Source organism: Oncorhynchus tshawytscha, linkage group LG19, assembly GCF_018296145.1.
Source record: "Oncorhynchus tshawytscha isolate Ot180627B linkage group LG19, Otsh_v2.0, whole genome shotgun sequence".
NCBI lineage: Eukaryota > Metazoa > Chordata > Actinopteri > Salmoniformes > Salmonidae > Oncorhynchus > Oncorhynchus tshawytscha.
The window spans coordinates 36,635,571-36,662,813 of NC_056447.1; the positions used below are offsets into that span (position 1 = coordinate 36,635,571).

The 27,243-nt window shown below is 40.8% G+C and overlaps 1 protein-coding gene across 1 annotated transcript; it reads left to right on the forward strand.

The window, feature by feature from the left end:
* Nucleotides 1-5,105: 5,105 nt before the first annotated feature.
* LOC121840021 (GRB2-associated and regulator of MAPK protein 2-like) lies at nt 5,106-6,941 on the forward strand. The gene is made up of 2 exons (XM_042301160.1): nt 5,106-5,264; nt 5,836-6,941. The coding sequence occupies exons 1-2, from the start codon at nt 5,129-5,131 to the stop codon at nt 6,384-6,386; spliced, it is 687 nt and encodes a 228-aa protein (XP_042157094.1). The 5' UTR covers nt 5,106-5,128; the 3' UTR covers nt 6,387-6,941.
* The last annotated feature ends 20,302 nt before the right edge of the window (nt 6,942-27,243 follow it).

A 27,243-nucleotide genomic window follows, 5' to 3' on the forward strand; every position in this document is an offset into this window, starting at 1 on the left:
ATATGCAATGTGTTTACACAGTGGGAAACGCAGAAGTATTTTTCTTTTTCGCTATGATCAACTTGTCAAAAATTGACTGATGCAAACTTGAAACCACTGATCATGACAATTTAGCCAATGGGTTGAAACTCATAGACAGCTGTTGTGAGTAGCCTGATTGTTCATTCCATATTGTTCCATTTACTTTAACCTGTACTGTTTTTAGGATATGTTGTTTGTTAACATGTCAGTGCATTTCTTTATTGATTGGGCGCAATTTAGGTTAGGTAATTTGACCGGAGAAACGAGCATGATATAGAAAGTTTCCGTCTCATTAAATTGTCATACATTTTATCTCCTGCCTGTAGGCTACAGAAAATACCACATACTCTTTCAACCATATGCTATATCTGCTACATGATTTATGTTAGATACATTTTTTTTACGGAATGTTGGTGGCATGCCGCGGTGATGCATCTCTCCAACAGCACACTGGAGAGGCGCCCTGGGAATGGACAAGATAAATAATGGCAAATTTGACTAAGTGGGCACTGCTTATTACAGGGCAGCATCAGCGCACACATAAAAAGCCCATATGCCACTGGTTGAGAGAAAATGTCATTATTTTGGGGCAAAATTATGTGATATTTTATGTGTTGTTGGAGGTGTATCTTGGTCAGTTTAAAACAGGATTTTAGAAATGTTTGTATTAAAAATAAAAAATAACTGAAATACCTTGTTTACATAAGTATTCAGACCCTTTGCTATGAGACTTGAAATTGAGCAAAGGTGCATCCTGTTTCCATTGATCATCCTTGAGAGGTTTCTACAACTTGATTTACTACACCTGTAGTAAATTCAATAGATTGGACATGATTTGGAACGGCACACACCTGTCTATATAAGGTCCCACAGTTGACAATGCATGTCAGAGCAAAAACAACACCATGAGGTCGAAGGAATTGTTCATAGTGCTTTGAGACAGGATTGTGTCGAGGCACAGATCTGGGGAAGGGTAGAAAATAATGTCTGCGGCATTAAAGGTATCCAAGAACACTGTGGCCTCCATTATTCTTAGTAAATGGAAGAAGTATGGAACCACCAAGACTCTTCCTAGAACTGGCCGCACGGACAAATTGAGCAATCAGGGGAGAAGGGCTTTGGTCAGGGAGGTGACCAAGAACCCGAGGGCCACTCTGACAGAGCTCCAGAGTTCCTCTGTGGAGATCGGAGAACCTTCCAGAAGGGCAACAATCTCTGCAGTACTCCAACAATCAGGCTGTTATGATAGAGTGGCCAGATGGAAGCCACTTCTCAGTAATAGGCTCATGACAGCCTGCTTGGAGTTTGTCAAAAGGCACCTAAAGAACTCTCCGACCATGAGAAACAAGTTTCTCTGGTCTGATGAAACTGAGATTGAACTCTTTGGCCTGAATGCCAAGCATCACGTCTGGAGGAAACCTGGCACAATCCCTACGGTGAAGCATGGGGTTGTTTTTCAGCAGTAGGGACTGGGAGACTAGTCAGGATCAAGGGAAAGATGAATGGAGCAAAGTACATAGAGATCCTTGATGAAAAACTGCTCCAGAGTGTTCAGGACCTCAGACTAGGGCAAAGGTCAGAGACCTGGGCATGTGGTGCCAGGATAACAACCACTCCCTCAACGTGATCAAGACAAAGGAGACGATTGTGGACTACAGAAAAAGGAGGGCAGAGGCCGCCCCCATTCTCATCGACGGGGCTGTATTGGAACAGGTTGAGAGCTTCAAGTTCCTTGGTGTCCACATCACCAACAAACTATCATGGTCCAAACACACCAAGACAGTTGTGAAGAGGGCACGACAAAGCCGATTCCCCCTCAGGAGACTGAAAAGATTTGTCATGGGTCCTCAGACCCTCAAAAAGTTCTACAGCTGCACCATCGAGAGCATCCTGACTGGTTGCATCACTGCCTGGTAAAGGCAACTGCTCGGCCTCAACCGCAAGGCACTACACAGGGTAGTGCGTACGGCCCAGTACATTTCTGGGGCCAAGCTTCCTGCCATCCAGGACCTCTATACCAGGCGGTGTCAGAGAAAGGCCCTGAAAATTGTCAAAGACTCCAGCCATCCTAGCCATAGACTGTTCTCTCAGCTACCGCATGGCAAGCGGTACCAGAGTGCCAAGTCTAGGTCCAAAAGGCTTCTTAACAGCTTCTACCCCCAAGCCATAAGACTCCTGAACAGCTAATCAAATGGCTACCCAGTCTATTTGCAGTGAATTTCAAAGACAGATTCAACTTCAAAGACCAGAGAGGTTGTACAATGCCTAGCAAAGAAGGGCACCTATTGTTAGATGGGCAAAAACAAAAAAGCAGACATTGAATATCCCTTTGAGTATGGGGAAGTTATGAATTACACTTTGGATGGTGTATCAATACACCCAGTCACTACAAATATACAGGCGTCCTTCCTAACTCAGTTGTCGGAGAGGAAGGAAACCGCTCAGGGATTTCACCATTAGGTCAATGGTGACTTTAAAACAGTGAACAGAGTTTAATGGCTGTGATATGAGAACTGAAGATGGCTCAACAACATTGTAGTTACTCCACAATACTAACCTAATTGACAGAGTGGAAAAGTATTCCAAAACATGCATCCTGTTTCCAGCAAGGCACTTAAGTAATATAACATATTATTGAGTACCACTCTCCATATGTTCAAGCATAGGGGTGGCTGCATCATGTTATGGGTATGCTTGTAATCGTGAAGGACTGGGGAGTGAATAACTTAAAAAAGGAATTGAAAAACTTAAAAGGTTAAAAAAGAAACGGAATGTAGCTAAGCACAGGCAAAAACCCGATAGGAAACCTTGGTTCAGTCTGCTTTCCACCAGACACTGGGAAATTAATTCACCTTTCAGCAGTGCAACAAAACATAAGGCCAAATTTACACTGGAGTTGCTTACCAAGAAGACAGTGAATGTTCCTGAGTGGCCGAGTTACAGTGTTGACTTAAATCTACATGAAAATCTATGGCAAGACCTGAAAATAGTTGTCTAGCAATGATCAATAACCAATTTGACAGAGCTTGAATAATTTAGAAAAGAATAATAGGCAAATGTTGCATAATCCAGGTGTGGAAAGCTCTTAGACTTACTCAGAAAGACAGCTATAATCACCGGAAAAGGTGCTTCAAAGTAGGGTGTGAATACTTATGTAAATTATATATTTGGTATATATATTATTTTTTTAAATGTTTAAAAAAAACATTTTTTCACTTTTTCATTATGAGATATTGTGTGTAGATGGGTGAGAAAATAAATATATTTAATCCATTTTGAATTCAGGCTGAAACACAACAAAATGGGGAATAAGTCAAGGGAATGAATACTTTCTGATGGCACTGTGTGTGTTGTAGATACCATTACAGATTGACAAAGCATCGCTGAGTGTGTTGTTTATCTACAGGGCAGGGCTACACAGGTATTTACAGTTTCTAAGGTTACAAGGAAATGAGGCTGGGAAAGCTGTTTTTGCTTAATCATTTGTTAAACTTCCTGAACATTCCACTTCCTCCAGTTGCAAAAATGGACATGGACACTAGCAAACTACACTGGGGACATCAAGAATACAATCTTGGAGAGTTTGCTGAAAAATTCAAGGACTCCTTTCCTAAGATCATCAATGTGACGGTGGGCTTTCTTGGACAACAGGAACTGGACAGTATCAGCTCAAGCACAGTGAGTGTGATTTCTTTCCTTTGATACCTAGTGATATTATCAACTGCCTGAAGCTATTTTAGCACAGTGGTTTGGGGTTCAAATAATGTCGCTTAATACTTAATATTTCTAAAAATGGACTGTATTGTACTACTGCACTGTAGGTTTGTAAAATTTGAAAAGAAGCCTGTCCTTTATCGACCGAATCAGTATTTTTCAATTGTTCTGATTTGCAAAGCCTTTTGTTAAGAGAGTATATGAAAGAATCTCCTGACTCACTCAGTCATGTATTTTGTAATTGTATTTGTATTTATTATGGTTCCTCATTAGCTGCTGTCTTGGCAGCAGCTACTGTTCCTGGGGTCCAGGAAAATGTAGGCAGTTTATGCATGTGTCTGTGCCTATTATTGTGTTGCTTCACGGCCCCCGCTGTTCAATGTGTATTTTTATATTTTAAAGAAATGTATCTGATTCTATTTCTTGCATCAGTTACCCTATGTGGAATAGAGTTCCATGCAGACATGGCTCTATGTAGTACTGTGCGCCTCCCATAGTCTGTTTTGGACTTGGGGACTGTGAAGAGACCTCTGGTGGCATGTCTTGTGGGGTATGCATGGGTGTCTGAGCTGTGTGCTAGTCGTTTAAACAGACCGCTTGGTACTTTCAACATGTCACGTATTATTACCGCTTAAAATGAAGTGCAGCTCTCATGTTTATGTTTTTATCACCTCCCACCCCAACTTTCCAAAGCACATCATGGTCCACTCCCTGCTCTGCCAGCAGAGAGCAGTGGTTGAGAGCAAACATGGGAAAGTCCTGTCCCTACCTGTCACCATCTCCACTGTAGGCTTCTACATAATCAGAAATGATAGACGAGAAGGTGAGTCGCACAGTTAAGTGAGGTGAATCTACAACCTCTTATCAACCACTCTGAGGATGATAGCTTAGTTACCGTTGCAAACGGGGTCTTTTTGGCAATCACTCATAGGACCACCAATCAGTCTTCAGGCTATTTTGGAGTCCAACCCACTGCCAGTGATCATCCAACCAATAACGCCACTCGTCCTGCCGTGGCTGTCAGGGGGTCATAGGCTGGACACACTGACAATCACACGCACCTATGAGGAGCAGCTCTTAATTGGGTTTCCTTTCAGCAGCAAAGGTATTCATCGATTGCATTATTTTTAAAGAAATCTGATTTATCATTCATTGAAACCTGCTCTGAATGTTACAGTAGGTAATTTGTATGGTGACCTCAAATATGTATGTTTGTCATATAGCCTTTTACCACAAATAGTGAGAACTTTGCATTTGAAAATATGTAACCTATACATCTATTCAGTTTAGCATGGAGACCAAGAGAAGGACAGATTTAGTCTCCAATAACTTATTCATTATGTGTTGTTGTTATGCAGGAATCCTCTCCAGACACACTCCTCTGGTGCTGCCCATGTATATGAAGGAGGTGCGTATTGCACTGGCAGAGGGGTTGGAGGGACTCGATCAGGGCCAGTTCGAGGACGCCTGTGCTACATTGGGGGGGCAGATCGATGAACTGGGCCTCAGGAACCTTTTCATCTTTCAAGGTAAACCGCATCACTCTGCATGAAAAAAATATTGTTACATTACACCTCCCTTTGGTGAATGACCACATACTTCACCTTAGAACGTGATGGTGGATGACAATTTACTAAGTGTGGATCAGTAATAGCATCAGTACACCACACTACAGCAGACCCAGAGGGGTCAAACAGGAATTTGTACTCATTCCTCTTTCATTTTGTTCTGATTTCCAATATAATGTACAAGGAGACTTCTATGCCTGTTTGGTGTGAGCGTGGCACAGTTGAAGAGGCAGGGACTAAACTGGTTTTCTCAGTTTTAGAGAAATTGATTTTGCCATATAGTCAACATACACTATCAATGAAGCAAGAATTGATGCAGGAGTCTGCATGTCTCCTTGCATTTGAGAAATCAGAAATGTAAAATGGAGGGGACCAAGTACAAATCCCTGTGGGACTCCTGTATTGTGCTATCAGAACATACATTTTTGTGACCTCACTATTCTTTTTAGTGATGTTATGGCACATAAATATCCTAATTGGCATTGACAGATGTAAATGTTCAAAATAACTCAAACCTAGTCTGCCTCTTCAGATATCACCATTTTGAATAAGCAAGAGTTGATTGAAAAGTGTCACGAATACATGGAGGTGAAGCCAATCTACATGTGCCTGAAGAGCCAGGGTGATGAAATCAACCTCTACCAGCACCTTGACTTTGAGACAACCGAGCCTCCTACTTTACAGAGAAAAGCAGCAAGACCCCCACCTCTACCCCCTAAACCACAACATTTACAAATAGCTAGACACAAACTTCCACCCCTTTCTCCATCATTGGAGAACAATTCCCAGTTCTACTCTGGCGGCTCATGGCATCCACTCTTCTGCTCCTTAGCAGAGGTGCCCTCTAATCTACGGGACCTGAGTGTGGCACAGGTGTGCTCCTGCCTGCGACTGCTCAACTTGGACCAGTACTGCCAGGCCTTCGAGAGGGAGCAGATTGACGGGGATCTGTTGTACACAGTTGAGCCCAGCATGATGAGGGAGACCCTGGGTATGGAGAGCCTGCACGTGGGCAAGCTTCTCCGCTTCCGAGAGGGCTGGAGGCCCTTACTTGGGTCTTCTGGAGCTGAGCAGGTTGGGTAGTAATGGATTATCTGTAATGGGGATTATAATCAGATTATAAAAATTTCATTGGCAATCTAGGATCCAAACAACACTAAAGCGATCATAGAAGTGACATTTTGTACTCTTGTGCTGGATGGTAAATTATTTACATATTTTATGTTAGGCTAAGTACCATTTACATTAGTAATGGCTAAAGTGTCATTCAGAATAAAGGCTACTTTTTGGAGTAATTCCTGCTGGGAAGCAAACATTCATCCACACAGCATGATTAAAAGCACAGGTTTCAGGCCAATAGCCTTGTCCCGTTGTCACACCACAGGGCCGGTGGAGTCACAGACGTCATTGACATTTTCATTTCCATTGTCAAAATGTAATTGACTTTCAGTCATTTCATTTACCACAACTACAGCAATTCGATACAGAAATAAATACCTACATGAGGTCCAAGAAAATAAACATAACATACATTTTATGGCCAACAAAAAGCATGCAAAACAAAAGAAGGCACAAGGATCTAAGCTGCACTACATGACCAAAAGTATGTGGATACCCCTTCAAATTAGTAGACTTGGCTATTTATCCACACCCATTGCTGACAGGTGTATCAAATTTGAACACACAGCCAAGCAATCTCCATAGACAAACATTAGCCGTAGAATGGCCCATACTGAAGAGCTCAGTGACATTCAACATGGCCCCATTATAGGATGCCACCTTTCCAAAAAGTCAGTTTATCACATTTCTGCCCTACTAGAGCTGCCCAAGTCAACTGTAAGTGCTGTTATTGTAATGTGGAAACGTCTAGGATCAACAATGACTCAGCCACGAAGTGGTAGGCCACACAAGCTCACAGATTGGGGCCGCTGAGTGCTGAAGAGCGTACAAATCATCTGTCCTGGGTTGCAACACTTACTACTTAGTTCCAAACTGCCTCTGGAAGCAACATCAGCACAATAACTGTTTGTCGGGAGCTTCGTTAAAAGAGTTTCCATGGCCAAGCAGCCGCACACAAGCCTAAAATCAGCTTGCACAATGCCAAGCATTGGCTGGAGGTGTGTAAACCTCACCGCCATTGAACGCTGGAACAGTGGAAATACGTTCTCTGGAGTGATGAATCATGCTTCACCATCTGTCAGTCCGACGGACGAATCTGGGTTTGGCGGATACCAGGAACACGCTACCTGCCCAAATGCATAGTGCCAACTGTATAGTTTGTTGGAGGAGGAATAATGGTCTGGGGCTGTTTTTCATGGTTTGGGCTTGGCCCCTTAATTAATTCCAGCAAAGGGAAATCTTAATGCTACAGCATAGAATAACATTCTAGATGATTCTAGTAACCTTGACAATCTTCTCTCAGGATCAGGAGCCTTGCAGAGAGACATATGGCCATGATGCAGCATTTTATTTAAAATCCCTGAAACTGTTCTGTAATGGGCAACACAGTATGTATAAATACTGTAGGAATCATGAAACTTCCAGAGATGTCCATACACAGCTCTCAGACCTTCTCCAAAACGACTTTGCTTCTTTTCAACCTCAGCACCTTAGAGCTATACCGCACAAGCTCCACCTCCTCATCCATTAACGGTGTGGCAATAGCGGCACCGCTTCCCATTAATTTTCAATGGAGGGAAAGCAGTGAGAAGCGTTGTGGGCGGGGGACTGTTCGGCGGCTCGAACGTGGTGTGGGAGGCGGTGAAAAAGTTCAGCATTTCCCAGCTTCATGCAAATCATCAGCAGCGACCCCTGTGCAATGACCAATTATATTGAGTGGTTCCCATGACGAATTTGATGCTACGCAACCCAACGCTGGAGACTTTCTTCAGCAAAGATGGCTGACAAAAATACTAGGATGGAAGCAAATGTAAGTCATTATTTAAGTGATAATGCCAGAGAAGCCCGTGTTTGGAGAAAAATTTGGCATGGAACGAGACGAAGTCGAGTGCCGGCAAACCGTGCCATTATTTCCTCCAAACACCGGCTTCGAGAGCATTATCACTTTTATACAAGGGGTTACCAACATATTTAAAAAATTATTGAAATGTGAGATAATGTCTAAACTTTATTTTGATGAATTTATTCATACTATTTCATCCTTCCACAAGATATAGTCCCGACACAAATCTAGGGTTGCTACCCAAGCCGGCTGGTCGTTCATTCTATTGGTTCGGTTGCCTAGTTAAATAAAGGTTAAAAAAAATGTAAACAAAAAAAACAGTGTGTTGCGTAGTCAGATGGAACAGAGTAAATAGGCATTTTAACATCATAGATTTAGCTGGTGGTAATTTGTGGAATAGACACGGGCTGGAATGCGCTTTTAACCAATCAGCATTCATGATTAGACCCACCGGTTGTATAAAACATCATTACAAATCATGCAAAATATGTACAGTATATGTATATGTATATGTATATGTTAGTTAATGTAAAGACCAGTGGCGACTGGTCATTCAGGGCAGGTGGGGCAGAGCTACATTTTTTGCCATTTTTTAAATAAAACGTTTGAGGGGATTGCCTGTTTTGCATGAGACTATCACAGTGCAGGTGCATTTATACGGAGACTTGATTACACACAGGTGGATTGTATTTATCATCATTAGTCATTTAGGTCAACATTGGATCATTCAGAGATCCTCACTGAACTTCTGGAGAGAGTTTGCGGCACTGAAAGTAAAGGGGCTGAATAATTTTGCACGCCCAATTTTTCAGTTTTTGATTTGTTAAAAAAGTTTGAAATATCCAATAAATGTCGTTCCACTTCATGATTGTGTCCCACTTGTTGTTGATTCTTCACAAAAAAAATACAGTTTTATATCTTTATGTTTGAAGCCTGAAATGTGGCAAAAGGTCACAAAGTTCAAGGGGGCCGAATACTTTCGCAAGGCACTGTACATTGAATATATTCTCATGTACTCTACCTTGGCAAATATAGCTGCGGTTCAGGAATGAATGTCTGTGAGACATTATTTTTCAGTCATATCCTATACCAGGAGTATCAAACTCTAGTCTTTGAATGATGCTGTGTCTGCATGTATGTACTGTATTACAATTATACACTTCAACAGTGTTTACCGATCCTGGTCCTGGGATATCAATGGTTACACATTGTAACTATGCAGTAGACTAGAAACATGATTTAACTAGTTAAAGGCTGATTTGTAATTCATATATACAGAAACAGAATAACAAAAAATAGTACACTACACTTCCTATGCATCATGTAAATACTCTAAAACCAGTTCATCTCAATATCTAATTTCCCTTATCTATACTGATCTGAGGACACAGGATAGGTGTAGTATTTAATCAAATGAGAGACTTAATTTCAACCAGTAGAGAATGTGAAATGCTTTATTGAAAAAAGTTAATTATCCAAGTGTTATCAATACATAATACATGCATTATAAATATTACAATTATAATATTATATTATAAATACAACTTCAATCCGTACTTCTATGCACATCTGGTGTGCATTATAAAAACAGAGGAAGAAAGAGGAGGTGGGGAGAGGTGTGAGAAAGAGTGTAAAAGACAGAAAGGGAAAGAGGTAAGAACAGAAGAGCAGGGAAGACAGCATATGATTAACGAATTACAGTGCTGCCCTAATATTCTTTCAGTTCATCACAATTACATAATTGAGTCTCTAGCGATGTTTCTTAACCAGTCTTGGGCCCTCAGTTGGCCCAAAGGTTATCTTAAGAGCAGGTGAGGTGGCGATGACGGGACTATGGGTTGGCATCCTCTCATATCAAAACATACCTGCAGATGAGAGACAGATGGATAGAGAGATGAATTGATAGATAGATGCATGTGCACACACATGTGAATGTGTAGCATGTGACAATAGCAGGATCATATCAAGGATAGTATCACAAATGAATACATAAATACCACTTGAAGCTTGATGATGGGTTGATCATTTGAACCAGCTGTGCAATGCTAAGGCAAAACAAAACTGTGCACCTCTTTGAGTCCCCAGGACCAGGACTGAGAACCAGTGCTCTTCATTGTGACCTCTTCATCTGCAGACAGGCTTTCACAGCTATCTGTATCTGAGGACAGAAAACATCACAAGAAACAGACTTCATTATACTCAAAATAGACATCACTGAATATTATGTTACTATTAAGCAGCCACAGCTTAGGTATTTGACATACAGTTGAAGTCAGAAGTTTACATACACCTTAGCCAAATACATTTAAACTCAGTTTTTCACAATTCCTGACATTTAATCCTAGTAAAAATGCCCTGTCTTAGGTCAGTTAGGATCATCACTTTATTTTAAGAATGTCAGAATAATAGTTGAGAGAATGACTTATTTCCGCTTTTCTTTCTTTCATCACATTCCCAGTGGGTCAGAAGTTTACATACATTCAATTAGTATTTGGTAGCATTGCCTTTAAATTGTTTAACTTGGGTCAAACATTTCAGTCTGCCTTCCACAAGCTTCCCACAATAAGTTGGGTGAATTTTGGCCCATTCCTCCTGACAGAGCTGGTGTAACTGGCACTCCTTGCTCGCACACGCTTTTTCAGTTCTGCCCACACATTTTCTATAGGATTGAGGTCAGGGCTTTGTGATGGCCACTCCAATACCTTGACTTTGTTGTCCTTAAGCCATTTTGCTCCAACTTTGGAAGTATGCTTGGGGTCATTGTCCATTTGGAAGACCAATTTGCGACCAAGCTTTAACTTCCTGACTGATGTCTTGAGATGTTGCTTCAATATATCCACATAACTTTCCTCCCTCATGATGTCATCTATTTTGTGAAGTGCACCAGTCCCTCCTGCAGCAATGTACCCCCACAACATGATGCTGTCACCCCCGTGCTTCACGGTTGGGATGTGGGGTGTGTTCTTCAGCTTGCAAGCCTCCCCCTTTTTCCTCCAAACATAATGATGGTCATTATGGCCAAACAGTTCTATTTTTGTTTCGTCAGACCAGAGGACATTTCTCCAAAAAGTACGATCTTTGTCCCCATGTGCAGTTGCAAACCGTAGTCTGGCTTTTTTTATGGCAGTTTTGGAGCAGTGCCTTCTTCCTTGCTAAGCGGCCTTTCAGGTTATGTCGATATAGGACATGTTTTACTGTGGATACAGATACTTTTGTACCTGTTTCCTCAAGCATCTTCACAAGGTCCTTTGCTGTTGTTCTGGGATTGATTTGCACTTTTCGCACCAAAGTACGTTCATCTCTGAGAGACAGAAGGCGTCTCCTTCCTGACGGCTGTGTGGTCCCATGGTGTTTATACTTGCATACTATTGTTTGTACAGATGAACGTGGTACCTTCAGGCATTTGGAAATTGTTCCCAAGGATGAACCAGACTTGTGGAGGTCTACAATTTTTTTTGTGGGGGGGGGGGGTCTTGGCTGATTTCTTTTGATTTTCCCATGATGTCAAGCAAAGAGGCACTGAGTTTGAAGGTAGCCCTTGAAATACATCCACAGGTACACCTCCAATTGACTCAAATGATGTCAATTAGCCTATCAGAAGCTTCTAAAGACATGACATAATTTTCTTGAATTTTCCAAGCTGTTTAAAGGCTCAGTCAACTTAGTTTATGTAAACTTCTGACACACTGGAATTGTGATAGACTGAATTATAAGTGAAATAATCTGTCTGTAAACAATTGTTGAAAAATTACTTGTGTCATGCACAAAGTAGATGTCCTAACCGACTTGCCAAAATTATAGTTTGTTAACAAGAAATTTGTGGAGTGGTTGAAAAACAAGTTTTAATGACTCCAACCTAAGTGTATGTAAACTTCCGACTTCAACTCTACTTATTCTTATTGGTGGGGCTAGCAGCAGCCCCAGTTTAGATATTAAACATACTTCTTCTTATAATGATTATTCCACTGCCTACTCCTCCTACGCCGTTCCAACTTCAGAACGTGCGGAATGGCCTGGATTGATTTGCATGTACACAACTTTTTGATATCTGCTATACTTTTTACGTTATACATTTGTTTGTTGTCTTTTTTGTCCCCCCATCTGCTAACATGGGATTTCTCAATGTTTTTAATCCAAACAACCTCCATTTTGACCACTACCGCAACAAGTTAGACAAAAAGTTAAAGGGTTTGGGATATTCGTTTCCTTCTCTGCTATTCATAGCTGTGCGCAGAATCAAAATATTCAATACAGAACTTACGGTTCAGCTGTTTTTGTAACTGCATTACCACGTGTTGTTCAAACTTACCCAAACAGCTGCCGATTTGACCACTAACACTATTATATACCACAACTACACATCTTCTGACAGCAACCACAAAACTGCTTACCATATCTAGTGACAACAACCACACAATTGCATACTAGCAACCACAAAACTGCTTACCATATCTAGTGACAACAACCACACAATTGCATACTAGCAACCACACAACTGCTTACCATATCTAGTGACAACAACCACACAATTACATACTAGCAACCACACAACTGCTTACCATATCTAGTGACAACAACCACACAATTACATACTAGCAACCACACAACTGCTTACCATATCTAGTGACAACCACACAATTACATACTAGCAACCACACAACTGCTTAACATATCTTGTGACAACAACCACACAATTATATACCACAACCACACAACTTCTGATCACACATTTAACTACTGACCATATCCAAACTACTACTGACCACAACTACTGAACCACATAACTACTGACCACAACTTCTGACCTCAACCGCACAACTTCTGACCACATCTAGTATCCACAGCCACACAATTACATACCTCAACTGCACAACCTCTGACAGCAACCACACAACTTCTGACCTCAACCATATCTATTGACCCCAACCACACAACTTCTGACCTCAACCGCACAACTTCTGAACACAACCACACAATTACATACCTCAACCACATAACCTCTGACCGCAACCGCACAACTTCTGACCATATCTATTGACCCTAACCACACAACTTCTGACCACACAACTTCTGATCACACATTTAACTACTAACCATTTCCAAACAACATTTGACCACAACTACTTAACCACATAACTACTGACCACTACTACCACAACTTCTGACCAAATCTACTGGCCTTTAATGGGAAATAAAAATTACATTTTTACACTTCTTTCAGTACCACAAACGTTTAAAGAGCTTTTGCTAGCCCCACCAACTTTACTTGTAAAGTTACCATCTAGTTTTATACAGTATCTATATACAAAATACTCAATTAGTCTTTACTAGCAGAACTTATTTTCCATTTGTTTGGCTCATAAACAATGTGTGCAGCTGTAATCGCATTCTGTTTAGATCCAGGCTTCGCATGCATTGAAATTGTCACCACTCCAACTTGTCTCGAGCTACCTAGAAGATGGGCTTCTTTAGGCCTACAGTTTTATTATGAAGAAAGGAGAGGGGCACAAAATGTTAAGAACATACGTGTTAGTAAGTAGCCATGTGTCTGCATGACAATTATTTTAGTCAATTAACATAACCAAACCTCTCTGGCTAGCAAAGCTATAGCCAACACGGTGCTTGTTTTAGCACAGCCCTACATTTTTGTACTTTTTGGGCATTTTATGCTTTCCAGAGTAATTTCTTCTCGCTGCATAATGTCCCTCAAACTCATGTGATGATGGAATGTGATGATGGAACCTGAAATAATGGTGTCCAGGTCAAACAATGAGGATGGATTTGAGTGAACATCAAGGAATCTCAGTCTATTCAAAATTCTTTGATTCATCTCAGTAACTTCAAAGCACAGTCGGTCAAAAAAGTTAAATAAAGCTAACTGTGCTGCGCATGTCAACACTTGTGTACGGGTGTGTGCTGGTGGCAGGGAAGTCAGGCGCAGGAGATCGAACTTGGTATAAACGGAGCAGTTAAATAAGTGCTCAAAAACTCCAAAAACCAAAATATACTAAATTAAACAAGTGGGAACAAAACCCGTCGCACACCAGACATATATTGCACAATGCTTACAAACAAACAATCACCGACAAGGACAATGAGGGGGAACAGAGTGTCAAATACACAACATGTAATGAATGGGATTGGAACCAGGTGTGATACAAGACAAGACAAAACCAAAGGAAAATGAAAAGAGGATCAGCGATGGCTAGAAGGTTGGCACCGCCGAACAAGGAGAGGGACCAACTTCGGCGGAAATCGTGACAGCTTGTCTCCATTGTGTGTTAACTCTGCGCCTTATCTGCGCATGTTTTCAAATCATGAACTGCATCAGTTTGCATTCAAATTGCTCTTAATTATTTTTGATTGAGTTGAGTAGTTCATTTTTTGTAATTGCAAGTGAAAACTATTTTTTTTAAATTGTATTTTGTAAAGGCATTCAGGAAATTAATTACACAATAATTATCCCACATAACATCTGCTCACTTGTTATGTCTAGTATACTTCAACATGTTCTGTATCGCTTTAGTTGAAGAGCGGCTACATAAAAACTTAATTCATAATCCACATAACACATTCATGAGCAGTACACAACACAAGCATTTATGAAATAGGCTACCTATAAACATCACACACTACCTATAAACAGCACACACTCACACACAGAGCTTAGAGCTGGAGCAGGGAGACTCAAATGTGTTTTATCCCTACATGGCCTACCCTGTTGCATTTGTCTCAGAAGTTGACAAAAGACATTGACAAAATAATTGTGGACCAAGTATCCAGTGAAAGTCTCATCCCTCAATGGAAATCACTCTAAGCCAAGACACAGAGGATAATCCTTATCTATGGTAAGAAGAACAAATATTGAACCACTTTGGGATTCTATATACGTAGTCAGATATTAGGAAAAGCAATAGGGACGTTCCAACCAATTCGGTGCCGTTTGAGAAGTGTAAGTTGGTCCCAAAAACCTGTTTGATTTCACCTAAATTTATCCTTCTCTCATAAAGAGCACCCTTCACCAAAAAATGTAATTGTTAAAACAATTCTAGCCTGTCTATCTATGGGTAACATGGTTGATGTGTTATGCTCAACCCGTTCTGTTTTCCACCACAAAACACCAGAAAATGGCTATGATTTGACTATTAGATGTTTAATTTTCTGGAGAAAAAAAATAAAAATTGAAATAAGTAGTTTCACCACATTAAAATGAGAATTCAGTTCACTTAACAGGGTTGATCTTAAAATTATGGACAGATGTAAATGAATCACTAATCACATGAAATAAACAATAATCTTCAGAAATTACTTTGTCAAAGCAACCAAATAACTAGGACTTTACAATGATTGTGAAATTTGGAGAAATGTTGAGATTAAGTGTGTTAAAATCTTCTTAGAGGTGAATACTACATTTACAGATTCTCCATCTGGTGTATACGAAAGGGCACTTATATAACATGCTTTTAAAATTCATTTGGTGTGCAATTTCTACTTAAAATATCGAAGGGATGCAAAAGACACCCATTTCATGGAACGACCCAATAGCTTAGATGCTAGTTATAAATGTGCCAGTCATAGGAAAACTGGTGAATTTTCATGTCTCATCTGAGCAACTTGTTTCCTGCACGTTCCATGAATGTTATCATGAGACGTGGCATTGCAGTGGAGTTAACAGAAGGCCAGGCTGCCCACAACAAAGGCAAACTGCAGCCCAGGTGCTGCTTTAAGTGGAAACATTCCACTTATTCCCCACATCATGACTAGACTTGTCTTGGTGGAGTTCTAAGGACCCAATGCATTTAGAACAGGGTTAGTCAGGCACAACATTTATTTAAAACTTGGTTTTGACCCAAGTTAATGATTTGATTTGATTTTGATGTTTATTTTGATCACCATTAGCTGTTCTGTTACAATCACTTCTGCTCTTCCTGGTGTCCACAAACTGTGTGCTATTCAAGTGTTTTCATTGTCCTTTACTTTATTGTCCTTCACTTGTGTTTCACTCCATGAATGAAAAACTATCAATCATTTGCTTGTTTCATTTGGTTGTGACATTTTGTTGTCTTACCTATTGAGAGAGACCATGTATTTTGGTTGCCAAGATTAACAATCATATTGTTTGACAAAAATGTACAAAGTTATATGACCATCTATTCTGAAATATTTTGTTTGGTCGGCAACAAATTACTGGAGCCAAATAAGGAGGAGGACATGAGAGGTAGGCTACATTGCAGGATCGTCTAATTGTGTGTATGAGACTGTTTCAAATCAAATCAAATTGTATTGGTCACATACACACGGTTAGCAGATGTTACTGCGAGTGTAATGAAACGCTTGTGCTTCTAGTTCCAACAATGCAGTAATATCTAACCAGTAATCTAACAAATTCACAACAACTTTCTTATACACACAAATTTGAAGGTATGAAGAAGAATATGTACATATAAATATATGGATGAGATATGGCCATGCGGCATATGCAAGATGCAGTAGATGGTATAGAATACAGTATATCCATATGAGATGAGTAATGTAGGATATGTAAACATTATTAAAGTGGCGTTATTTAAAGTGACTAGTTATACCATGATTAGGTCCATTTATTAAATTGGCCAGAGATTTGAGTCTGTGTTTGAGCCTCTCTATGTTAGTGATGGCTGTTTAACAGTCTGATGGCCTTGAGATAGAAGCTGTTTTTCAATCTCTCGGTCCCAGCTTGGATGCACCTGTACTGATCTGCCTTCAGTGATGTTACAATGTGGCTTTTTTACCCCCTGTGATTTTTGGCCTATGGGGCTTTTTATTGTGGGTGTTGCCTCAAAGTGCTAAAATAAGGAGCTGAGTGGGATGGTGAAACTGAGGAAGATCTACCCTAACCAGACGTCGGTCATTAAAACAGAGCATGTGGACTGTTGTAGGGCCGACAACGTGAGGGAGAGGCAAAATCAAGTCCAGATGAGTTGATGTGGTACTGGTTGTTTATCTGACAAAAACAGTAAAATAATTGCCACACTAAAGCCAGTTGAAGTCCATGAGTGTATTTATTATAACTGGTCTTATTAAAGAAATGAACATGCAACAGTGTATTTAACCTTCATATGCATGTATGACAGTATACATTTTTTTTATATATGCATGATATTTTCACAACCCACGTGTCATACAGATGGTTGTAATAGTGTTCTCAGACAGGCTACTCCTCTCTTTACCCCATTCTTGGCTCAGGGGAAATGCAGTCTGCATTCCTCTGTCTGGAATGTTACAATCAAACAGTATAGACATCACCTCCAGTAAACAAGATATTGAAGACTCAAGCACTGAAGTACAAAAACTACAAATATGTTTATTCAAAGGTTGTGTGTAGTTTTTGTTGCTCACTTTTTGATGAGCATTAGCCAATGTCCAGAGAATTTTCACAAACGCTGTGTTAAGACATGACATTGTACTAGATAGGTGTCACGACTTCCGCAGAGGTCGGTCCCTCTCCTTGTTCGGGCGGCGTCGATGTCACCGGTCTTTTAGCCATCGCCGATCCACCGATCACCGATTCCATTTGTTTTGTCTTGTTTTCCCGCACACCTGGTTTTTATTCCCTCATTACTCGTCTTGCATATAATCCTCTGTTTCCCCCCATGTCTGTGTGTGGAATTGTTATATGTAAATGCATGTGTACTCCAGGCTGGTTTGCGCCGGGTTATTGTAACCCGTGTGTGTTTAGTTTTTCTTAGTACCGTGTTTTGTTCTCCTCAATAAAGGGTTCTGTTTGCTACCCATTTCTGCTCTCCTGCACCTGACTTCCCTGCCGCCAGTTACGCAATCCTTTACAATAGGTCAGAATTGCTGATGTCAAACAGTATACTTGGAAGGGAATGGCATGTATACTGCTCTGTCTGTGTGGTAACATAATGAGTGTATCACTTCTCTTTTCAAGAGTAAAAGTTAAAAAATAAAACCATTAAACCCTGTGCAGATTTACCATGGAATCTACTGGTGTTGGTATGGGGAGTGTGGTTCTGGGGTTTTTGGGGGTTGGTTGGGAGTTATTTCAGACAGGGATGTGAAATATTGTTTTATTTTTTATATTTTCAACTTCTGTGAGCAAGAACTAATAGTGAGTCAGGAAAATGCTGCAGTTTGTATCTGAACATTGACTCTGACAGTAAACAACTTTATAGTGTCACATGACTTTCAGGGCTGTTTGAATGTAGACATTTTACACAATGCACATTTAATCATAATGTTGGGATACTATTATCATCGTCTTTGTTACAAAAGTCCCAACTCTTGTTGTGAGAATAATAGACTATTCTGTGTAAACTTTTTTTGGAACCATAAAAACATGGCTGATAAGACCAACAAATTACATTAGCACAACATCCACATCAAGATGAAAAGACATAGATTAAACTAAAAAGCCCGGATTTTGTCATTCATATCCTTTCCTTTAGAGAATGGCGTGATGACAGAGGCCGATGAAGAGAGGAGAGCAAGTTACGTGCTGTGTCCTGCCTGAATATGACACACAAACAACATGCCGATATCACTCTTTCACACAACACACCCCTGCGTCACCCCAACACACCCACCTCACTAGATCGAAGTGGGAGAGTTACCTGCACTTTTGTCATAAAAGCGAAAGTAGCAAGATTTCTGCATTGTCAGGGTCTTATTGGAAGGTGGCCAGCAAAGGCATGAAAGAAATCCAAGCAGAGGTTACTCAGAATCAGATTACAGTCTTTAATCTGAGCTGTAAAATAAAGGGAGGATGAAAGTGTCGCTTTCATGAAAAAGTACAGTAGATGGATGTCTTTTCAGCTCCTAAATAGAGTCAATGTCGGTGCAGAAGCAGAGGCCATTTAGAAACCCCAGTAGTAGTAAAAAGTCATTGCTCCATGCTTTGTCACTGCTGATATAAAATGGAAGCCCCCATGCTGCCTTTGAAAGGTAACAATTAAACTTTACTTCACTAAAGAGCACCTGTGATTACTGAAAACGTCAAAGGGATGTCTGGGGACAGTCAAATCGAGGCTCGGAATGCCCATCCGATATGTGTGAGTTTAATATAGCAAAATGTAGATACTATATGTTGACTCACTGACATTGAATTTCTTACCTTGTCACAGTTTGGCAGGGATAATGTTTTATAGCTTTGATTGAGGGTAAAATGGCTGAGTTTGCGGTGAAAATTTAACCAGTCAATAAATGAGGAATGCCACATCCTGCTCTCTCAAATCTGTCTGTGCTTCTGTGTTGTTGTTTTTCATTTCCTAAGGATACGGCTTCATCTGGGAATGTTCCATGTCCCACGCCAAGAAATTCCTTTCAGTCCCTGTCTCAGAGACCTGCCAATTTAGTGAGCTCTGGATCAACAAGTAAGAATAGTGATGAAGATGTGAGGAGAAAATTAGCTTTCCAGAAGTACAAGAGAATAGGCAGTTGTCTGCATTTCTTAGCATACTCCGTGGAGTCAAATCCTTAAATGCACATTTTATGTTTCTCTTAAACTGATAGTGTATGAAAAATCAAAGATATTAATCTCCCATTTGTATCGATGACCTTCTTTGTAATCCCCTCCACCCATCCCGACCACCCAACCACCCGAGCCACCCAACCACTCACCTCATTTGTACTCTTTTTGTACTCTTTTTTGTACTCAGTATCTCGGACCTGCCTGGTGTGTTCCTTGTTCTTCATGATGCTCTCTGCGCTTTTAACGGACCTCTGAGACTATCACAGTGCAGGTGCATTTATACGGAGACTTGATTACACACAGGTGGATTGTATTTATCATCATTAGTCATTTAGGTCAACATTGGATCATTCAGAGATCCTCACTGAACTTCTGGAGAGAGTTTGCTGCACTGAAAGTAAAGGGGCTGAATAATTTTGCACGCCCAATTTTTCAGTTTTTGATTTGTTAAAAAAGTTTGAAATATCCAATAAATGTCGTTCCACTTCATGATTGTGTCCCACTTGTTGTTGATTCTTCACAAAAAAATACAGTTTTATATCTTTATGTTTGAAGCCTGAAATGTGGCAAAAGGTCGCAAAGTTCAAGGGGGCCGAATACTTTCGCAAGGCACTGTATATCCCTCGCACATGAATAACTTTTTAAAAGTTCCAGCACATGATTTTAGGACTAAAATATTAAATTAATCTCACCCCATGGCCATCTCTCTTGTCCACCCACCTCTCTCTTCCGCTCTCCTCTTTCCCGTCATGCATTAGTCACGTTAAATTTGCTTTGCTCTCTGTCTGGACAGGGCAAAGCATTCTGTCTCAAGGCTTAATGCTGACACACATCTCCCCCTTTAGTTGCAGCAATGCTTTCCAGGCAACACAATCCTGACAGCAACAGCAATGAAAACTTTTCACAGTCAGAGGTCTTGGTATCAGGCATTAACATAGCACTCTGCAATGGCTGAAGTCATCCTGCTAAGTAGCGGTGCAGGTCATTAAGGTCAAATAGTAAAGTTTGGGACCAGTTGCCAGGTTTTTAGCTACTTACATGGGATGGCTCACTGATAGTAATCCACGATAATCAACTATTTCAATAAGCATTTCTCTACGGCTGGCCATGCTTTCCACCTGGCTACCTGTTAGGAATATTATGAATAAATGAATAAACAATGTCCTCATTTTAAATAGAACTGTAACTAAGTAAACATATACTCTGTTTTATTATATCTGATTAACAATATGAGTTCATAAGAAGGGATTGTGTGACACAGACAATGAGTATTTAAAGTTAATGAACACCATTCCAACTAGGCAGAAAGGAATGGGTTGTGGTTTAAGTAAGCAGATAAGATAGTTAACCTATGGTTGAACCGACAAAACTTAGCTCTGGGGTGTTTTAGATAAGACAGTGAGTGCATTCCTAGGTTTTCTGTTAATTAGAACTGTCAGCTAAGTGGTGATCGATAATGTTGAGAGGTCAAAAGTTAATTAAGTTGTGTTGTGTGTCCTGTGTATGTGCTAGTGGGTCAGAATGAACTTTGAATGAACTTTTAAAGTTCCCTTTGTCTCGGTCGAGAGGAGGAGATTCATTTTAGAAGCAATGAAATGACGTCATGTTATTGTATATAAACTGTTGCTCGTGGTAACGTGGCAGCGCGCTCCGAGAATAAATACTTTTATCTATTATTGATAAGACTGGTCTCCGACTATTTTATGCAAACAAGAATCTTACAAATTCTCATAAAATAGCTGATGTTCTCATAGAGCTGCAAAATCTGGATCCCTACAAATCAGCTGGGCTAGACAATCTGGACCCTCTCTTTCTAAAATGATCCACCGGCATTGTTGCAACCCCTATTACTAGTCTCTAGCTGGTCACAGGTGCACCTCAGCCACGATCAAGGTCCTAAACGATATCATAACTGCCACCGATAAAAGACAGTACTGTGCAGCCGTCTTCATCGACCTGGCCAAGGCTTTCGACTCTGTCAATCACCGTATTCATATCGGCAGACTCAACAGCCTTGCTTTCTTTAATGACTGCCTCGCCTGGTTCACCAACTACTTCTCAGATAGAGTTCAGTGTGTCAAATCGGAGGGCCTGTTGTCTTGACCTCTGGCAGTCTCTATGGGGGTGCCACAGGGTTCAATTCTCGGGCCGACTTTTTTCTCTGTATATATCAATGATGTCGCTCTTGCTGCAGGTGATTCTTTGATCCACCTCTACGCAGACACCACCATTCTGTATACATCTGGCCCTTCTTTGGACACTGTGTTACAAACCTCCAAACAAGCTTCAATGCCATACAACACTCCTTCCGTGGCCTCCAACTACTCTTAAATGCTAGTAAAACTAAATGCATGCTCTTCAACCGATCGCTGCCTGCACCCGCCCGCCCAACTAGCATCACTACTCTGGACAGTTCTGACTTAGAATATGTGGACAACTACAAATACCTAGGTGTCTGGCTAGACTGTAAACTCTCCTTCCAGACTCATATTAAGCATCTCCAATCCAAAATTAAATCTAGAATCGGCTTCCTATTTCACAACAAAGCCTCCTTTACTCATGCTGCCAAACATACCCTCGTAAAACTGACTATCCTACCGATCCTTGACTTCGGCGATGTCATTTACAAAATAGCCTCCAACACTATACTCAGAAAATTGGAAGCAGTCTATCACAGTGCCATCTGTTTTGTCACCAAAGTGACAAACATACTACCCACCACTGCGACCTGTATGCTCTCGTTGGCTGGTCCTCGCTACATATTCATCGCCAAACCCACTGACCCCAGGTCATCTATAAGTCTTTGCTAGGTAAAGCTCCGCCTTATCTCAGCTCACTGGTCAACATAGCAACACCCACCCGTAGCAGGCGCTCCAGCAGGTATATTTCACTGGTCATCCCCAAAGCCAACACCTCTTTGGCCGCCTTTCCTTCCAGTTCTCTGCTGCCAATGACTGGAACGAATTGCAAAAATCACTGAAGTTGGAGACTTATATCTCCCTCACTAACTTTAAGCATCAGCTTACCGATCGCTACAGATGTACACAGCCCATCTGTAAATAGCCCATCCAACCAACTACCTACCTCATCCCATATTTGTTTGTTTTTCTGCTCTTTTGCACACCAGTATTTCTACTTGCACATCCTCATCTGCACATCTATCACTCAAGTGTTAATTGCTAAATTGTAATTACTTTGCCACTATGGCCTATTTATTGCCTACCTCCTTACTTAATTTGCACACACTGTATACAGATTGTTCTATTGTGTTATTGACTGTACGTTTGTTTATCCCATGTGTAGCTCTGTGTTGTTGTTTTTGTCGCACTGCTTTGCTTTATCTTGGCCAGGTCGCAGTTGTAAATGAGAACTTGTTCTCAACTGGCCTACCTGGTTAAAAAAAGGTGAAATAAAAACATAGTATGACAGGGCGACTTAAGAGGCTAGAGGACTGGAGAGTTCTGGAGATTAAGGAATATTGAAATTATACAACACAATACTGAGTACCACTCCCCATATTTTCAAGCATAGTGGTGGCTGCATCATGTTATGGGTATGCTTGTAATTGTGAAGGACTGGGGAGTTTTTCTTGATAAAAAATAAACGGAATGGAGCTAAGCACAGGCAAAATCTTAGAGGACAACCTTGCTCAGTCTGCTTTCCACCAGACACTGTCAGATTAATTCACCTTTCAGCAGAACAGTAACCTAAAACACAATCCAGGTGTGGAAAACGTTTAGAGACATACTCAGACAGACTCACAGCTGTAATCTCTGCCAAAGGTGCTTCTACAAAGTTTTGACTCATGGGTGTGAATACTTATGTAATTTATACTATATGTTTTATTTCTAAAAACACGTTTCCACTTTGTCATTATGGGGTATTGTGTGTAGATGGGTGAGAAAAAAACATGTGTTTCATACATTTTGAATTCAACCTGTAACACAACAAAATGTGGAATAAGTCAAAGTCGATACCATTGCAGTGTCACAGAGTATTGCTGAGACAGCTGAGTGTGATGTTTACCTGTAGTGCAGGGCTACACAGGTATTTAGAGTTTCAAATGTTACAAGGAAATGGAGCTGGAAAATCTGTTAAGTCGCTTAATCATTGATTAACCTTCCTGAACATTCTAAATCCCCCAATTGTTTTTGCCCAGTGAATGCTAAAATGGACATGGACACGAGCAAACTACACTGGGGACATCAATAATATAATCTTGGACAGTATCAGCTCAAGCACAGTGAGTGGGATTTCTTTCCTTTGATACCTAGTGATATTATCAACTGCCTGAAGCTATTTTAGCACAGTGGTTAGAAGTTCAAATAATGAATGTCTCTTAATACTTTATCTTTCTAAAAATGGACTTTTCAAGTGTTCTGATTTGCAATTCCTTTTCTACTGAGTATATGAAAGAATGTCACCACTCACGTATTAATACCACTTGAAACGAAGTGCAGCTATTATGTAGTTTATGTTTTTACCACCTCCCACCCCAACGTCCCAAAGCACGCCCTGGTCCACTTCCTGCTCTGCCAGCAGAAAGCAGTGTTTGAGAGCAAACACGGGAAAGTCCCTACCAGTCACCATCTCCACTGTAGTCTTCTACATAATCAGAAATGATAGACGAGAAGGTGAGTTGCACAGTTACGTGATGTGAATCTACAACATCTTACCGACCACTCTGAGGATGATAGTTTAGGGACTATTCCAAACTGGGTCTTTTTGGCAATCACTCATACAGTAGGACCACCAATCAGTCTTCAGGCTATTTTGGAGTCCAACCCACTGCCAGCAAATCATCCAAAAAATAGCGCCACCCGTCCTGCCGTGGCTGTCAGGAGTTCATAGGCTGGACACACTGACAATCACAAGCACCTATGAGGAGCAGCTCTTAATTGGCTTTCCTTTCAGCAGCAAAGGTATTCATGGCTTGAATTCTTTTTAAATAAATCTGATCTATCATTAGTGGAAACCTGCTCTGAATGTTACAGCAGGTAATTTGTATGGTGACCTCAAATATGTATACGTTTGTCATATAGCCTTTTACCACAAATAGTGAGAACCTTGCATTTGAAAATATGTAACCTATACATCTATTCTGTTTAGTATGGAGACCAAGAGAGTTAGAACCAAGAGAGACCATTATGTGTTGTTGTTATGCAGGAATCCTCTCCAGACACACTCCTCTGGTGCTGCCCATGTATATGAAGGAGGTACGTATTGCACTGGCAGAGGGGTTGGAGACAAGGTACACCGCAGCACTCTGCATGAAAAAAATATTGTTACATTACACCTCCCTTTGGTGAGTGACCACATACCTCACCTTAGAACGTGATGGTGGGTGACAATTTACTAAGTGTGGATCAGCAATAGCATCAGTACACCACACTACAGCAGACCCAGAGGAGTCCCTCAGGGATTTGTACTCGGTCCTCTTGAAAAAAAATCTGATTTCCCATATAATGTATAAGAAGACTTCTATTCAGGTTCGGTGTGAGTGTGGCACAGTTGAAGAGCCAGGGACTAAACTGATTTACTCAATTTTAGAGAAATTGCGTTTGCCATTTAGCCAACATACAGTATTAATGAAGCAAGAATGTATGCAGGATGCTGCATAGGAGTCTGTCTCCTTGCATTTGAGAAATCAGAAATTAAATATGGAGGGGACCAAGTACAAATCCCTGTGGGACTCCTGTAGTGTGGTATCAGAACATACATTGTTTGTGACCTCACCATTCGTTTTAGCGATGTTGTAGCACATAAATATCCTAATTGGCAAATGACAGATGTGAATGTTCAAACTAACTAAAACCTGGTCTGCCTCTGCAGATATCACCGTTTTCAATTAGAGTTGATTGAAAACGGTCACAAATAAATGGAGGGGAAGCCAATCTACATGTACATGAGCTTGAAGATCCAGGGTGATGAAATCAACCTCTACCAGCACCTTGACTTTGAGACAACGAGCCTCCTACTTTACAGAGAAAAGCAGCAAGACCCCCACCTCTACCCCCTAAACCACAATATTTACAAATAGCTAGACACAAACTTCCACCCCTTTCTCCATCATTGGAGAACAATTCCCAGTTCTACTCTGGCGGCTCATGGCACCCACTCTTCTGCTCCTTAGCAGAGGTGCCCTCTAATCTACGGATCCTGGGTGTCGCACTGGTATGCTCCAGCCTGCGACTGCTCAACTTGGGCTAGTGCTGCCAGGCCTTTGAGAGGGAGAAGATTGATGGGACGTGTTAAACACAGTGGAGCCCAGCATGATGAGGAAGACCCTGGGTATGGAGTATCTGCACGTGGGCAAGCTGCTCCGCTTCCAACATGGCTGGAGGCCCTTACTTGGGTCCTTTGGAGCTGAGCAGGTTGGGTAGTAACGGATTACCTGTAATGGGGATATGCAATCAGATTATAAAAATTACAGGGGCAATCTGGGAACCAAAAGGCAATAAAGCGGTCATCCTGCCACTTTTTTGGTAACCAGCTGCAATTTTTGGTAGCCAGCTGCATACATAAAAGAACATTTTGGAAAAATGTATTGCATATTTTATGTTAGGCTAAGTACCATTTACATTAGTAATGGTTGAAGTGTCATTCCAAATAAAGGCTTCTTTTGGAGTAATTCCTGCTGGGAAGCAAACATTCATCCACACAGCATGATAAAAAGCACAGGTTTCAGGCCAATAGCCTTGTCCCGCTGTCACACCACAGGGCCGGTGGAGTCACAGACGTCATTGGCATTTTTATTTCCATTGCCAAATATCTCATTTCATTTACCACAACTACAGCAATTCGATACAGAAATAAATACCCACATGCTGTCCAAGAAAATAAACATAACACATGTTTTAGGGGCAACAAAAGCATGAAAAAAAGGCTAAATGATCTAAGATATTTGCTAAAAAATATACCTCAGATACCTCATGAGGTGAAGGTAGATAGCCTGAAAAGGTGGGAACTTGGGTGAACTTTTTCAGTATGAACATAATACATCAATAACAATCATATCAGTAGCCACGCCTGAGGCAAGACTCATTGTGATTGAAATTTTACTTTAAAAAAACAATGTCACAGATGATAAGACAGCAAATTATTTCTGAGGAAGCCTCAGTAAACAAGGGTTCTTTCAACAGTTTGGGGAAAAAAATATTTCAGATGCCTATACAGTTAAAATCCTTGTAGAATGCTTGACTATAGTGCATGTCACAAATTGTGCATTCATTGGTGTGTGCATCAGCTGATGCAAACAAATGTCCCCTTTGGGGATTAATAAAGTAGGCTACTATCTTATCTGAGCTGTTTCCATAGATGTCTGAAAATCAGCCAATACTGTAAAGGTGTATAGGACCTGAACTAAAAAGTCATCCATGGTGTCATAGAGAAGACTCTGTTATGGGTGTAATTAACATTCAAACAGCCTCTTGCTTTAACCTGTCCAACCCCTGCTCTGGAGTTAGTGTCACCTTGACAATATTCTCAGTATCTTGAGCCCTGCAGAG

What these genes read in the sequence shown, in the direction of transcription:
- LOC121840021 (XM_042301160.1), top strand. Translation starts at nt 5,129, where the DNA reads ATGTATATGAAGGAGGTGCGTATTGCACTGGCAGAGGGGTTGGAGGGA. An exon ending in GAACCTTTTCATCTTTCAAG is followed by an intron (nt 5,265 to 5,835) that starts GTAAACCGCATC and finishes CTGCCTCTTCAG; the next exon opens with ATATCACCATTTTGAATAAG.